This window comes from Myxocyprinus asiaticus, chromosome 11 (assembly GCF_019703515.2).
Source record: "Myxocyprinus asiaticus isolate MX2 ecotype Aquarium Trade chromosome 11, UBuf_Myxa_2, whole genome shotgun sequence".
NCBI classification, from domain to species: Eukaryota; Metazoa; Chordata; class Actinopteri; order Cypriniformes; family Catostomidae; genus Myxocyprinus; species Myxocyprinus asiaticus.
This window is the reverse complement of record NC_059354.1, coordinates 47,730,032-47,746,316: the sequence shown is the minus strand read 5'-3', so window position 1 is coordinate 47,746,316 and position 16,285 is coordinate 47,730,032. Positions and strand designations below refer to the sequence as shown.

General features: G+C 36.1%; 1 protein-coding gene across 1 annotated transcript in view; it reads right to left on the bottom strand.

Annotated features, from left to right (window-relative positions):
• The window catches only part of cobll1b (cordon-bleu WH2 repeat protein-like 1b), a 96,604-nt gene that overhangs the window by 27,987 nt on the left and 52,332 nt on the right, over window positions 1-16,285 (bottom strand). The window contains exons 5-9 of the mRNA XM_051710717.1: window positions 12,568-12,793; window positions 12,351-12,401; window positions 11,917-12,008; window positions 9,609-9,839; window positions 7,914-8,052 (exon numbers count right to left, since the gene is read on the bottom strand). Of these exons, the coding sequence (XP_051566677.1) occupies window positions 7,914-8,052; window positions 9,609-9,839; window positions 11,917-12,008; window positions 12,351-12,401; window positions 12,568-12,793 (739 nt within the window). The remainder of the gene's footprint in view (window positions 1-7,913; window positions 8,053-9,608; window positions 9,840-11,916; window positions 12,009-12,350; window positions 12,402-12,567; window positions 12,794-16,285) is intronic.

Here is a 16,285-nt window from a genome sequence, read left to right as displayed (position 1 = left end):
AACCATGTACAATTCTCCACTGAATGTCACATGGTAATTTTGATAAAGGTAGTTTGTATAAGATTCTCCAGACTGGTTTTATTTCATCGTAAACACTCAATTTTTCTCTCCGCACTGTATCAGCTCTTCCCTTTCATAATTCTTTATTTAAAACTTTTACACAACTTTTGTTCAATAACTTGCTCTCTACTTCGTATAAACTCAAATCCTCAAGTCCCTTTAAATTCAAAAGAGAGAGAGAGAGAGAGATGGAGAAAGAGAGAGACAGAAAGACAGACAGACAGACAGGCAGAGACAGACAAATTAATAGACAGACATACAGATAGAGACAGACAGATGATAGATAGAGAGACAGAGACAGACAGACAGATAGATAAATGATAAATAGACAGACAGACAAATAAACATAAACAAATAAATAGACAGATAGATACATACAGACAGACAGACAGACAGATAAATGATAGATAGACAGACAGACAAATAGATAAATCCTGTACATAAATAGACAGACAGATGATAGATAGAGAGACAGAGACAGACAGACAGATAGATAAATGATAAATAAACAGATAGACAGACAAACAAACAAACAAATAGATAGACAGGTAGATACATACCGACAGACAGACAAACAGATAAATGATAGATAGACAGACAGACAGATAGACAGACAGACAGACAAACAAATAGATAAATCCTGTACATAAATAGACAGACAGACAAATAAACAAATAAATAGATAGACAGATAGATAGATAGATAGATAGATAGATACAGACAGACAGATAAATGATAGATAAATAGATAGATAGATAGATAGATAGATAGATAGATAGATAGATAGACAGACAGACAGCCAGAGAGAGACAGACAAATAAATAGACAGACAAATAAACAAACAGATAGATAGACAGACAGATACATACAGACAGACAGACAGATAAATGATAGATAGACAGACAGACAGACAGACAAATAAACAAATAGATAGATAGATAGATAGATAGATAGATAGACAAATAAACAAATAGATAGATAGACAGATAGATACATACTAACAGACAGACAGATAAATGATAGATAGACAGACAGACAGACAAATAAACAAATAGATAGATAGACAGACAGACAAATAAACAAATAGATAGATAGACAGACAGACAAATAAACAAATAGATAGATAGACAGATAGATACATACTAACAGACAGACAGATAAATGATAGATAGACAGACAGACAGACAAATAAACAAATAGATAGATAGACAGACAGACAAATAAACAAATAGATAGATAGACAGACAGACAAATAAACAAATAGATAGATAGACAGATAGATACATACATACAGACAGACAGATAAATGATAGATAGACAGACAGACAGACAAATAAACAAATAGATAGATAGACAGACAGACAAATAAACAAATAGATAGATAGACTGATAGATACATACATACAGACAGACAGACAGATAAATGATATAGATAGATAGATAGATAGATAGACAGACAAATAAACAAATAGATAGATAGACAGACAGACAAATAAACAAATAGATAGATAGACAGATAGATACATACTAACAGACAGACAGATAAATGATAGATAGACAGACAGACAGACAGACAAATAAACAAATAGATAGATAGACAGACAGACAAATAAACAAATAGATAGATAGACAGATAGATACGTACATACAGACAGACAGACAGACAGATAAATGATATAGATAGATAGATAGACAGACAGACAGACAAATAAACAAATAGATAGATAGACAGATAGATACGTACATACAGACAGACAGACAGATAAATGATATAGATAGATGGATAGATAGATAGATAGATAGATAGATAGATAGATAGATAGATAGATAGACAAATAAACAAATAGATAGATAGACAGATAGATACATACAGACAGACAGACAGATAAATGATAGATAGATAGATAGACAGACAGACAGATAAATAGACAGACAGCCAGAGAGAGAGACAGACAAATAAATAGACAGACAGACAAATAAACAAATAGATAGATAGACAGATAGATACATACAGACAGACAGACAGATAAATGATAGATAGATAGATAGATAGACAGACAGACAGATAAATAGACAGATAGCCAGAGAGAGACAGACAAATAAATAGACAGACAGACAGATACAGACAGACAGACAGACAGACAGATAAATGATAGATAGACAGATAGACAGACAGACAGATAAATAGACAGACAGCCAGAGAGAGACAGACAAATAAATAGACAGACAAATAAACAAATAAATAGACAGACAGATACATAAATACAGACAGACAGACAGACAGACAGACAGATAAATGACAGATAGACAGACAGACAGACAGACAGATAAATGATAGATAGATAGATAGATAGATAGATAGATAGATAGATAGAAAGATAGATAGACAGACAGACAGACAGACAAATAAAAAATAGATAGACAGATAGATACAGACAGACAGATAAATGATAGATAAATAGATAGATAGACAGACAGACAGATAGATAAATAGACAGACAGCCAGAGAGAGACAGACAAATAAATAGACTGACAGACAAATAAACAAATAGATAGATGCAAGTTTACATACACTTAGGTTGAAGTCATTAAAACTAATTTTTTAACCACTCAACAAATTTATATTAGCAAACTAATCTACTTTGTGCATGACACAAATCATTTTTCCAACAATTGTTTACAGACAGATTGTTTCACTTTTAAAGAGCCCATATTATGCTCATTTACAGGTTCATAATTTTATTTTGGGGGTCTACTAGAATAGGTTTACATGCTTTATTGTTCCAAAAAACACATTGTTTTTCTCATACTGTACATTGATGCCACCTATAATTACACTCTGTCTGAAACGCTCTGTTGTAGCTCCTGTCTCTTTAAAACCCCCCCTTTCCGAAAAGTCCAGTCTGCTCTGGTTGGTCAGCTGGCCCAATCTGTTGTGATTGGTCAACAATTAGAGCATGTGTCGGAAATGTAACGCCCCATAACGCCCCCTTACAGAAGTAGCCCTTAGGCGGGCATTATGCAAATGTATTACATAGTGACATAGCTAAGTCACGGTAGTAATGGCTGGACTGCAAATCAGGCGTTTCAGGAAGTTCAGGAGCAGTGTTTTCTGTGGGAAAGAGTAACTCCCTTTGGTGTGGACTTTGTGCTTTGTAACTTTGCAGACCTTTTACATGCACAAACAGCTATATTACACACTAAAGGAAAGATAAAATCCCCAAAAGCATAATAGGGCTTCTTTAATTGACTATATCACAATTCCAGTGGGTCCGAATTTTACATACACTAAGTTAACTGTGCCTTTAAGCAGCTTGGAAAATTCCAGAAAATTATGTCAAGCCTTTAGGCAATTAGCCAATTAGCTTCTGATAGGCTAATTGCCTAATTGGAGTCAATTGGAGGTTTGGATGCATTTTAAGGCCTAGCTTCAAACTCAATGCCTCTTTGCTTGACATCATGGGAAAATCAAAAGAAATCAGCCAAGACCTCAGAAAAAAATTGTGGACCTCCACAAGTTTGGTTCATCCTTGGGAGCAATTTCCAAATGCCTGAAGGTACCACATTCATCTGTACAAACAATAGTATGTAAGTATAAACACCATGGGACCATGCAGCCATCATACTGCTCAGGAAAAAGACGCATTCTGTCTCCTAGAGATGAACACAGTTTGGTGCGAAAAGTGCAAATCAATCCCAGAACAACAGCAAAGGACCTTGTGAAAATGCTGGTGGAACCAATTAGACAAGTATCTATATCCACAGTAAAACGAGTCTTATATCGACATAACCTGAAAGGCTACTCAGCAAGGAAGAAGCCACTGCTCCAAAACCGCAATAAAAAACCCAGACAGTTTACAGTTTACAAATGCACATGGGGACAAAGATCTTACTTTTTGAAGAATGTCCTCTGGTCTGATGAAACAAAATTTTAACTGTTTAGCCATCATTATGTTTAGAGGATAAAGGGTGAGGCTTGCAAGCCGAAGAGCACCATCCCAACCGTGAAGCATGGGGGTGGCAGCATCATGTTGTGGGGGTGCTTTGCTGCAGGAGGGACTGGTGCACTTCACAAAATAGATGGCATCATGAGGAATGAATATTATGTGGATATATTGAAGCAACATCTCAAGACATCAGCCAGGAAGTTAAAGCTCGGTCGTAAATGTGTCTTACAAATGGACAATGACCCCAAGCATACATACAAAGTTGTGGAAAAATGGCTTAAGGACAATAAAGTCAAGGTACTGGAGTGGCCACCTCAAAGCCCTGACCTCAATCCGATAGAGAATTTGTGGGCAGAACTGAAAAAGCGTGTGCGAGCAAAGAGGCCTACAAACATGACTCAGTTACACCAGTTCAGTCTGGAGGAATGGGCCAAAATTCCAGCAACTTATTGTGAGAAGCTTGTGGAAGGCTACCAAGACGTTTGACCCAAGTTAAACAATTTAAAAGCAATGCTATCAAATACTTCTGACCCACTGGGAATGTGATGAAAGAAATAAACATTGAAATAAATAATTCTCTCTACTATTATTCTGACATTTCACTTTCTTAAAATAAAGTAGTGATCCTAACTGACCTAAAACAGGGAATGATTTCAATGATTAAATGCCAGGAATTGTGAAACACTGAGTTTAAATGTATTTGGCTAAGGTGTATGTAAACTTCTGACTTCAATGATCGATAGATAGATAAATGATTTTCATGAGGTTTGTTTCAGTTTTTTTAATGGAACATTGTAATAAAATACTTTGATAAAACACTCTGTTTCCTGGATCCCTATCCAGTGTTGGCGATGTGATAACATTGAATCTATAGCACTAAAAGACATTTTTGTATCTATTTATATTTATTTATCTATTTGTTTGAGTTTGCAGTTTGCAGTCAAAAGTAAACATGAGCAGAAAATGTCACTAGCCATTGTGAGATAATTCAAAGACAATTAATCAACAACACATCTTTACGTTGCGTCGTCCTCGCTGGTTACATGCAACAACAAACACACCGCACAATCAGTGTAGTCTAAATCACGAACGAATGACTCGGTTTCAGTGAGATGGTGCTATTTAATAAATCAGACAAAAAGACTCACAAATCAGACTCAAACTCCTAGACTCACTCACAGAAACAGTCGGAGCATGCAATGGAATTGCAAAACTAAGCACCGTTTTTCAAACAGAATTCCTGTATACTCATCCCGTCTCACATTGGTCAACAAACAGATAGTTCCGCCCCAAAGTCATGGCATTGGTTGCTTTGTCGGGCTGTTTGGAATGCTCAAACAAACAGAGCAATGTTTTGATGATGCCACAGAGTAACACTTTTTGTGGAAATCAACATGAATGGCTTACTTAAAGTTGTCTCTGGATATTAAGCTGAGATAGCTGGTATAAAATTGTTAAGCGGAAATTATCTTAGACAGAGAATAGTTAGGGAGCAAGAATTCAGGGTGAAAGCTTTTGCAATCACGTCTGCTCTCATAACACATCTGATGAAATGTCACAGCTCTGTTTACACCCTGGAGAAACACACATTCACACACACACACGCACCCCACGGCTGTGGCCCATTTGCAACCATGTGCCTGTATGTGTGTGAGAAACAGTCTAATTAATTCAGCTGCAAACATTTATAACCACAGTCTTACATCCAGTAAATTCTCACCAGCCCAGTCATCACCAAACTCAAGCAGAATTCAGCTCTGTACCAAAACCTAGTGAGCTGCCTAGATACCTATTGCCAACATAGGCAGCTGCCTTCTTAGGTGCCCTTCACCCCGAATGTGTTTTTGCATCTGTACACTGTTTTAATAGTTTAAAAAAAAAATGTAAACATGCACTAGACGGACATCTGTGACAACGGTCTAACGGAGGACCAGCAAGTTTTTTAAGACACCGTGTCAAGACATTTTGCAGCAGAATTACATGTTCGGTGTGAATGGCTGTTTAGGCATCATCCTAACCATCATGGAACCTCATAAACGATTGATTTGCAACGCTCTACACAAATAGTGTTCCTCACGCGAAGCGCAAGGGAGACTCGAATCACAACTGATTTCAATAGGGTTTCCCATTATCATGCTGCTTAGCTAACGACATTATAGTCCATTTTTGTTTTTAATTACATTTAAATATTTTATATTGCTACTTTTTAGCACTGAATGAAATACCTTTATTTATTATCAAAATTTCTCTTGCTTGGTCAGTCTTCTTGAATCTATTTTTTTTAACTGATGCCATCGCAATTCATTCTAGGATTGCCTTCTCCGTGAAAGATCCGGGTGATGCTGCCTTAGAATATGGCCAAAATGAGGGATTTTACAAGGCACCATAACAATACCGCCTACCTTTTGGAAAAATCTTCATGCCTCTAAAAGCTGCCTAGGTAGGCAGCTCACTAGATTTAGGAAGAGAGCCCATTTTATGTGCTTTCATTGCAGGTTCTCAGAGTCTACATCTAATCTGTTTCATTGCAGAGTGAAGTTCCAATTCAGAGTCTAAGTTGTGGGTTACAGTCGGGGTGACCTTTTACCTGGAGACTGAAAGCAAAGCAAGTGTTTTTTTAGTACTTTGTGCTCTTGGAAGAGCAAATCAAACAGGTGTTGTATCTGTTCAACCACAAGGCGGTGACAAAACATACAAAAAGTGACAGTCAACACACACTGGTGCCTTTGCGCTGTCCCCAAATGCCCACCTCCAGTACACCTCCCTCTGTGTTTACATCCTGTTCAAAGTACAACTGCTATGGTCATTCAAGCTCTTTCATGCTCAACATAAACAAAATCCTCTAATTTACTTTCACCAACCACATCAGTTGGTTTAATAAGTGTAATGCATTATGAAATAGCCATTATACTACATTTTGATTTGTAAGCACATAATTTGTCCAGCATTTTATCCTGAAAATATTAATCTAATAATATTTAGTGCATTTCTCCCCTACAATGACTGTCTGTATCTCCCATTCTGAGCTTTTTATGAGAAGCACTTAATCTGAGAGAATACCTCAAATTGCTCAGCAGGTCTGATCTTCAAAATAACACTGATGAGCAAAAGAGGAGGAAATGCTGTGCCATTCAAAAACATAAATAAGGCTTTTCACCACCCTTGCAACATTTTATCATGGTTTTACTGTAGTAACGGTTGTATTTTGGCAGAAATGTTTTAGATTTATCCTAAATATTTAATAAAGGGAACGATGAAGTCAATACTTCTTGTACTATTTTTTATTACCAATGTTACCATTCTTTTTGTCCAATGAATTTCCCAGACTTTTCCATGACATTAACAGGTGTTTGGAATTACTGGATGGATACACATTAAAAAAAACAACAACAACAACAACAAAAAACAACCCTGTTGATTCAGACCCATTTGGAATCATTTAGACTGATTTGTGAACAGTTTCAAAGAATACATTTTTTTTTAGTTTTGTTTATAATTCATTTATAATTAGTTTATAATTAAGACTCAAAAACCATTCACTGACAAATCAGATATCACTATGGCTTGCAAGCTCTTTTGTATTTTACTCTACAATAAAAGGGCAATCAAATATTTTAGAGCAGAGAAGAACAAGACAAATTTATACTCACTTCACAAATTCATTTATATTAATTTCCTTGACATTTCCAGGCCTGGAAAACACAATTTTAAAATTCCCTGATATTTCAAAGGGAACTATGGCAGTTGCAACTATAGTTCTAAATATCTTACCGGGTTTGGATGATCATGCATGAAAACTGCCAGCATTTTTAACCCAGGAAAAAATGATGAAACATATGGTTGGTAAACACAAGAACATTTTTTGCAGGGTTCTGTGTAACATATATACAGAGCCTTCAAACTAACCTGTCAAGTCTTTTCCCTGTGTAGTTTCATCATGAGGGGCGATGCTGGTCAAGGTAGGGGGCGGTGGGGCCTTCCGCTTGGTGGACGTCTTCTTGAAGGACGACTCTGTCGAGGATCCGCGGCTCAAGGGGGCCATATGCTTTGGAAAGCAGGCAGGGGTACAGCAATAAATATTTAACTGTGGAAAATGTAACCGCATTCCCTAATGACAAGGTGATGAAATGACTCAACCCAGCGAAGAGTTTACGTAGAAACAAAACAAATACTGTAAAAGCAAAGTTTAAACAATCGCTGTATTTGCAGAGTGCAGTTTATATGTACATTCAGTCTTGGTCTTTGAACTCAGGTCATGAAATAATAGGTTGTGTGGCCTCTTTTTTTCCCAAATGAAAGAGTTTCCTAATAAAGGCCCACTTACATTAGCAGTCAAAAGGTTGCACACACTTGACTGAATTTGTTTCTCATGACATTAAAAAACTTTTGATTTAAAGGCTTATGGTTAAATGCTTCAAATGGTTTCGTTAAATGCTTAAAATTAGACAAATATAAACTGTGTCTATGTCTGAATTTCCTTACGAAACTAACATTACTCTCTCAGCAGCAGTATTAGAAATCTCATGGCAGCTGTTGTAACCCATTTTTCAAAACGTATTCCAGGGTAATATAATGCAATGTATTATGTTATAAATGTACACTAAATTATAAAAAGAATTCAAATATGAAAAAGTTTGCTAGGTCTATGCTGCTAAATAAGGCAGAAATGCATCATAACAGTCTGTGAAAGGGGTCCATTATTATTATTTTATAATTATATATTTTTTTAATGGATGAGTTTTGATTTGACTGTCCAAAGTTTTGACTGGTAGTTTTAGTGGATACCAAAATTTTGAGACTACTAGCAAAATGCTTTGATTTTGCTTCTAACTTTTAATTGTAATTTTCTAAATAAATACAAAGATTTTAACTGGCAATTATATTACCATTATAACTGGAGGTTGGCCGATTTATTGGTTTTACCGATTAATCGGCACCGATAGTTGCTTTTGGAACTATCGTAATCGCCAAACATCAACTACGACAGTATATATATATATATATATATATATATATATATATGTATATATATATATATATATATGTATATTCCGCATATTATTTGATTTTGGTGCGCAACTGCATCTGGGATTTCATTCATTTTGGACTTTTGTCTGGGACACCCCATCACAGAATGGAAAGACTAAGAAAAATTTTAACAGTCAATTATGTACAATTAATAATAATTAATTGTTTCCATTCTCCCCACACCTTAGTTATCGGTATATGCAAAATCCAATATCGGTCGACCTCTTATCATAACCGCATCAGCATTGGTCTGAATTTCAGAATTTGGCAGTATTTGGTATTCCACCTTTTTGCACAAAGACAGCAAGCACTCAAGCTGGCATGAATAAGACCTAATTATCCTGTTATCCAGCATGATTTGAAGATGTTCCACAGAGCATCATGTGTGCTTCAAAGGAACCAAGAAAATCTGACCATCTGAACAAAGAATTAACATGGTCAATGTTACAAATATTCCTTCTACACCATATACACCATTTTCTCTCAATGTGGTTCCAGATTTTGTTCCCCACTGTATGTTCGAAACAAGTTGTCCATGTAATTATTAACTATAGCCCAGAACAGTCGACATACCTGGTTGCCATCAGGATGTGCTGGGGTTTGAGCGTTGCCTTGGTGATGACTGAGGTCCGTTGGCATGCTCTGTGACATCATGCAAGGTGGTAACGGGGCTCTTCTCTTCTTTGGCGTGTCCGAGGGCATGGTGTTTGAATCGTACATTGGCGAATAAGTACTTAAAGAACTCATACTGACTGGCCTCTGTCTTCTGTGCACTGGCGATGCTGGTGCACTCACGGTCATTGACTTCAAAGAGAGACAACCAATCACAAGTCAGCACACTCCCAACCAATGCCACAACCCCAATCACAGGCAAGTAAAGACTTTGCCAATTTGCAAAAAAAAAACAAATATGACCACTGGTGCTCAGAGAATGTCTACAAAGTTACACAAACACACATGCCTTTGACCTCACCTTTAAAGGGATGGATTAAAAAAAAAAGAAAAATCTGTCTTCATTTACTCATCAAACCTTGTCGTTCGAAACCTGTTTGATTTTCTTTCTTCCATGGAACACAAAATGGAGAAGTTTAGCAGAATGTTGAAGCTAGTCTTATCCATACAATAAAAGGGAATGGTTATTAAGGGCTGTCAAGCTTCAAAAGTGACAAAAAGCACCACAACAGCAGTCATATAACGACATATCAGTCTGATAATCTTCCCTTTGGAATCACTCTAATCTCATTCACAATCGCACATATGGGTCATTGACAAATATGTTTGTCGATGATAAATATTTAAAACTCTAGTTCAAAACATGTGTCTAGTTTGTAGAAGTGTAATCTCTGTGTCCATGTTGGTTTCGTACATTTTTGAAAAACATATAACCATTAGCATTTTCTAAAAAAGCAAAAACAAAAACAAAAAACAACAAAAAAAGGGAATTTTATGACTTCAAAAATGTCCAGTGGTGTAACCGTCAGGTAAAAGGTATTAGATTACTTGTACCTTGAGTACACGAGTGTACACAACACAACTCTTTAATCTCAATTAAGTTTTCAAACATAATTTGAAAGTTTTTTTTTTTTTTTAAACAATATAATTTGAGTCACAGATATCAAAAAGTTTTCTCAGGGTTACTCCATTTGACAAGAACAAATACCAAATTATATATATATATATATATATATATATAATACTCAAACCAGCCCATCTGACACCAACAATCATGCCATGGTCCAAATCACTGAGATCAAATTTTTTCCCCATTCTGATGGTTGATGTGAAAATTAACTGAAGCTCCTGACCCGTATATGCATGATTTTATGCACTGCTGCCACACGATTGGCTGATTAGATATGGATGATTGTTGGGCAGGTTTGAGTATTTGTGTAACTGCTGATCTCTTGGGATTTTCAAGTTTGGTGCTGTTTTGGCGGCACGAGGGGAACCTACACAATATTAGGCAGGTGGTTTTAATGTTGTGGCTAAACGGTGTATATATATATATATATATATATATATATATATAAAAATCATTACACCACCTGACTTTGATTTGGTGAACAAATGTTTTTCAAATATGAATAACATTTTATAACAAAATTGTATCACTGCTTTTTTTTTTAAAATAAATAATGGTAACACTTTACAATAAGGTTTCATTTGTTAACATTAGTTAATGCATTAATTATCATGAACAAACAATGAACAATATATTTTTTACAGCATTTATAAGGTACTGTTAGTTTATAAAAAACTGTTTGTTCATGATGCATTAATGTTAACATATACAACTTTCAATTTAAAAAATGTATTAGTTTGTTTAAATTAAAATGAACCAAGATTCATAAATGCAGTGAAAGTATTGTTCAGTGTTAGATCATGTAATCTAATGTTAACAAATGGAACCTTACTGTAAAGTGTTAACTAAATTTACATAAACTACTTAAGCCAATATTTCTTGTTTTCATAAATTCCAGCTTTTAATGATACTTTTATTATTATTATTATTTACTGCCTCCAGACAGTTAAACCACTTACAGTTTTACTTTTAGACCCAGAAAATAAATATCAAATATCAAAATGATTTTGACATCAGAAATTAAAAGCATGTTCATCATATTTGAGGTGTATTCCAGTAACTATTTTGTGTGAATTGTTTTGATCCAGACCAAAAAAAAGGGCATGACAACATACACCCATATTCAGATATGGTGAGTCAAAATATGTCACGCCAGATTTGACATCAGTGATGCCAAAAATTGACAGTTGTGTAAATGATGACAATCAATTTTCATTTTTGGATGAACTATCCCTTTAAATGTCAATTTGCACAGCATTATCACTTCCTGCAAGAGACATATAAGATTCCATTACTCACCTGTTCCGACTGTTTCTTACTTCCTTTTCTAAATAAGCCGAACAGTCCTTTATTCTCCTTCTGTATTTTGTCTTTTCCACGATGAATTATTTCTGTAATTCAATGCAGTTAGGGATGTGTATTGCAGTTAGACATGCTTACAATGAATAAAGGTGCTTAAAGGAATAGTTAAGCCAAACAACTCTGTCATTATTTACTCTAAATAATGACCTTTATTTTTCTTTTTTTTCAGTGGAACACAAAAGGAGAATGTTCGAAGAATCTTATATACACACATATATCAAAAATTCACCTTTGATGTTTCACAGGAAAAACAATAACAACAACAACATATAGGCTTGGAACAATGTGAAGGTGAGTAAATAAAAACAAATGTCATTACTGGGTGAGCTATTCCTTAAAAATGGAAAACATTATATGTTTAGGTCACTTACCTGAGCGAGTAGGAGATGGTGGAAGACTTCCAGGACTTCCAGGGCTAATAACTGTGAGAAAAAAAAAAAGAGAAAAAAACACAAGAGTGCAATATATTAAAAACACTTTGGATATGTAATACAGAGTATCTCAATGTCACCTTATGAAAACCGGTCCTGCATGATTTAATATGAGTCATTTTAATGTACTCAGTACAAACAATCAGCGGGTTCTGACCTTTGGTGTCTTTTGCATAAACTTCCCTAAGGCCAAAGTCACTGAGGGAGCCGCTCAGGTCCAAAGTGTCTTCAGAATGGACATTTCGTAATAAAACTGTGGTGTACACATCAAATTCACATTTCTCGCAGATAGCGGGCAGCAGTTCTCGTAGAGGAACCCGTGGACTCACCCTGAGAATAGTTTTCTGTGTTTTCCTGTAGTTTATCACTAGTCGTACTGTTGCCTAAAAGACAGGAGAGGTCAAATTGAGTAAGCGTGAGAGAGTACTGCAAGAGAGTGAGTGGCTCTATTCTAAAACCTAGTGTAATAAGTAGGCATCATTTTAGTCTATATTTATTCCTTTTAAGTGTATCAATATGCTAGTGTACTTACAAATGCTGACAACATTTGTTTTCAGAAGATATAAGCATTCAAAATCAGCAGTCTCTCTCTTCTGGCTTGACAGACCGAGGCACAGTCATGACAACACAAAGTGCCTGAGAAACTTTGTCCAATCAAATGCTTTCTAGAACAAGAACACTCCCTCCCTTAGCATGTCTGGCTGTGTTCTAACTGGCGCTGATCATGCCTTTGCAGGGTACTTCGAAAGGAGCACAATCCATGCTGTAGGGTCAATTCCAAACAGATTTTACGATAAGAATCGCTTAAAAATTCGTTTTGACTTACCATTATCACCTTTCAGCCTTCTGAAGCTCTCACAGTGGAGGGTAATTGTCTTCGTATTATTGTATTATTGTATCTTGTATTATTCATCATTCAGGAATAATGACTTCTAAATAAGACACGCTGATGCCGATGCTGGACGAAAGGAAACTCGCTGGAGCTTATTTATATTTTTCTGCGGACGGAGGTTTCTAGGATATACCACTCGAGTAAGTGTTCTTTATTCTTTATGCTTAGTGTTTTGTGATTCAAAACATGGACAAATTAGCTTCTACTCGCTTGTTTCACATTCATCTATATTTGCACAACGGCTCCAGCCTTGTCCTAAGGTAAACAAACTTGTTCCCACCCTAAAAATTGTTCTCGTTCGAAAAGCCGTTTCACTCGGAAATTCGTCACAAGACAGTCGGTCATAACTTCCGTTTCATGGCGACTTTAAGGCATAGCCACGTCCCGATGCAAAGTTTGTTAAAAATGTAGCATTGCATGTATCCTTTATAGAGAATGCAATCCTATGCATTTTGGTGAGCTCAGTGAAAAAAAACAACAACAAAAAAACATCTGAAATGGTGGACAAAGTGAGAGAAAGTGTTGATTATGTATATATTTATATTTCATTCAAAACCTATTACGGAAAAAGTACTGAATCTGGAATTAGTATTGAATTAGTTCAATCTAATAAAAATGTAATTCCACATAAAAAAAAATGTTTTTATTACAATTCCATTTAAATTCCAATTAAAATGGAACGCTTAACCAATATTTGTGTGTGCAATGTATTTTATTAGCATATTACATCATTAGCTTAGCAACATGCTAACGTCAAACTTAGCAGAAACCCATGTGCTTTGCATGTAGAGCCTTTTGTGTATGGAGCACAGAGTTGTTGTCAAACTAAAACGATTCAAATTGGTCACTTATAAGGTTCCCTTTCTAATATTCAGGCATTTTCAGACCTGTAGCTCGTTTGATTTGTTCTGAAACAAGGGCTAAAATTGTTACATTGCTGTATTTTCTTCTTGGATCAGTTCTCTTTCTCAAAGCAACATTTCAAAACAAACCAAAACTGTGTCAGTAAAAGTCAAATGTGAGCAAACTGTCACAATGTTTGGGTGCTGTGGGATTTAGCGCATCCATTGATATACCTGTGAAATTGATATACCTGTAAAAATGTGTTAACTGTTACAAATTTTCTAGTGTTGTCACGCTCATGAAAAACATCACTGCATGGTACAGAATGCTCGTTCCTATCAGAGGTTGCGCTGCAAATAAACGTTGTCCGACACACTGATGATATGAGTTGTAAAATTTACATCATGGTTATTTTTTCCATAATTAGTTGCTTTTGCATTATTTCTGCATTGAAAAGTGCCTGTTTTCATGATCACAGTGCTCGCCCTCTTCCTTTCTCGTGTGCTTGCATACACGCACACAAAATCTTCAGAGTAGAGCCACATAAAAAAAAAAAAAATTATCTTTCAAAAAGTTGCTGATGCCAAGGTACCAGTGTGTTGCTACTATCTGAAGAAAAAGATTGTACTAAAATTACCTCAAATTAATTAAGAGTGCGATATGGCCCTACATCAGCACTGCTGTGATTTGGCTGTAGGTAATCATAGCAGTGCTGATTTATGGCCATATAGCACGATTGCGAGTGTGATATTGCTTATATACAACAGTTCAATGAACAAGTAAATTAAAAAAAATTAAGAAAAACTGAGTATGGTCATAAAAAATGCATTTGTGCATGGAACTACTTTCTTACGCAACGGATCAGAATCTGCCATTGCTGGTTCAAACCAAATGATGCGTCCAAGCCTTCGTTAGTAATTCAAAAATGTCACTTCAGAAATAGTATCACAGCTTGTGCTGTTTCTACATAGTTACTGGATAAACAAGGATGGATGTGTGTGTGTGTGTGTGAGTGAGAGAGAGAGAGAGAGAGGAGCATGTGCGATCACCTGTTGCCACACCCAAGCAGAGATGCTGTCAGCTTTCTGAACATCAGCTTTCTCAGTGGAAAAGTAGCCGTCCAAGCGTGGGTATTTCTCCCTATTTCACGGTAGCCAGTGCACAAGAGCCATTCACTATAGAAACCGCAATATCCTCCGCCATTTTAAACAGTATGTCCTCTCCAATGTAATTAATCAGTCTGTTGTGTCTCTCAGCTGTGATGAGCCGTAATGCTGAATTTGTTCGTTTAAAGCCATTTAAAGCTATTTCCTAGCTTTAGTAGTGTAGTAGTAATACGAGCGATCATGGAGCGCTGTTGTATGTAAACACTGGCTGACGAGGATTCACTTCACGTCACCTAAATGGCTCATATTACACACAAAAATGGTCTTTTGCCACCACCTGCTGGCTAACATATGTAATGTATAAAAAAAAAATACATGTAAAAAGAGACACATACAGTAGCACTTAACACATCTGCACTGCTCTTACACTTTAGTTTAGAATGGCATGAACACAAGCGGAGTGATACACACAGTGAAGCGTCTGAGTGCTGATGGTGTGAGACCATCAGTGCTCATGGAACATCTCTCGTCCAATCAGATTCGAGGACCAGAACTAACTGTTGTATATTATCTAATATAGATGAATCGCTTCTATTGTTTTCCTCATTTGTAAGTTGCTTTGATAAAAGTGTCTACTAAATGATTAAATGTAAATGACTCCAAAGAACTGCAGTGAGAGCCATTATCTCCAAATGGAGAAAACTTGGCACAGTAGTGAACCTTCCCAGAAGTGGCCGGCCTTCCAAAATTCCGCCAAGAGCACAGCGACAACTCATCTAGGAAGTCACAAAAAACCAAGGATAACATCCAAGGAACTGCAGGCCTCTCGCATAAAAAAAGGTCACTGTTTATGGCTTCACTATCAGAAAGACACTGGTCAAAAATGGCATCAGTGGAAGAATGGCAAGGGAAAAACCACTGCTAACCCAGAAGAACATTAAGGCTTATCTGAATTTTGCCAAAACACACATTGATGATCCTCAAAGCTTTTGGGAGAATGTTCTGTGGACCGATGAGTCGAAAGTGGAACTGTT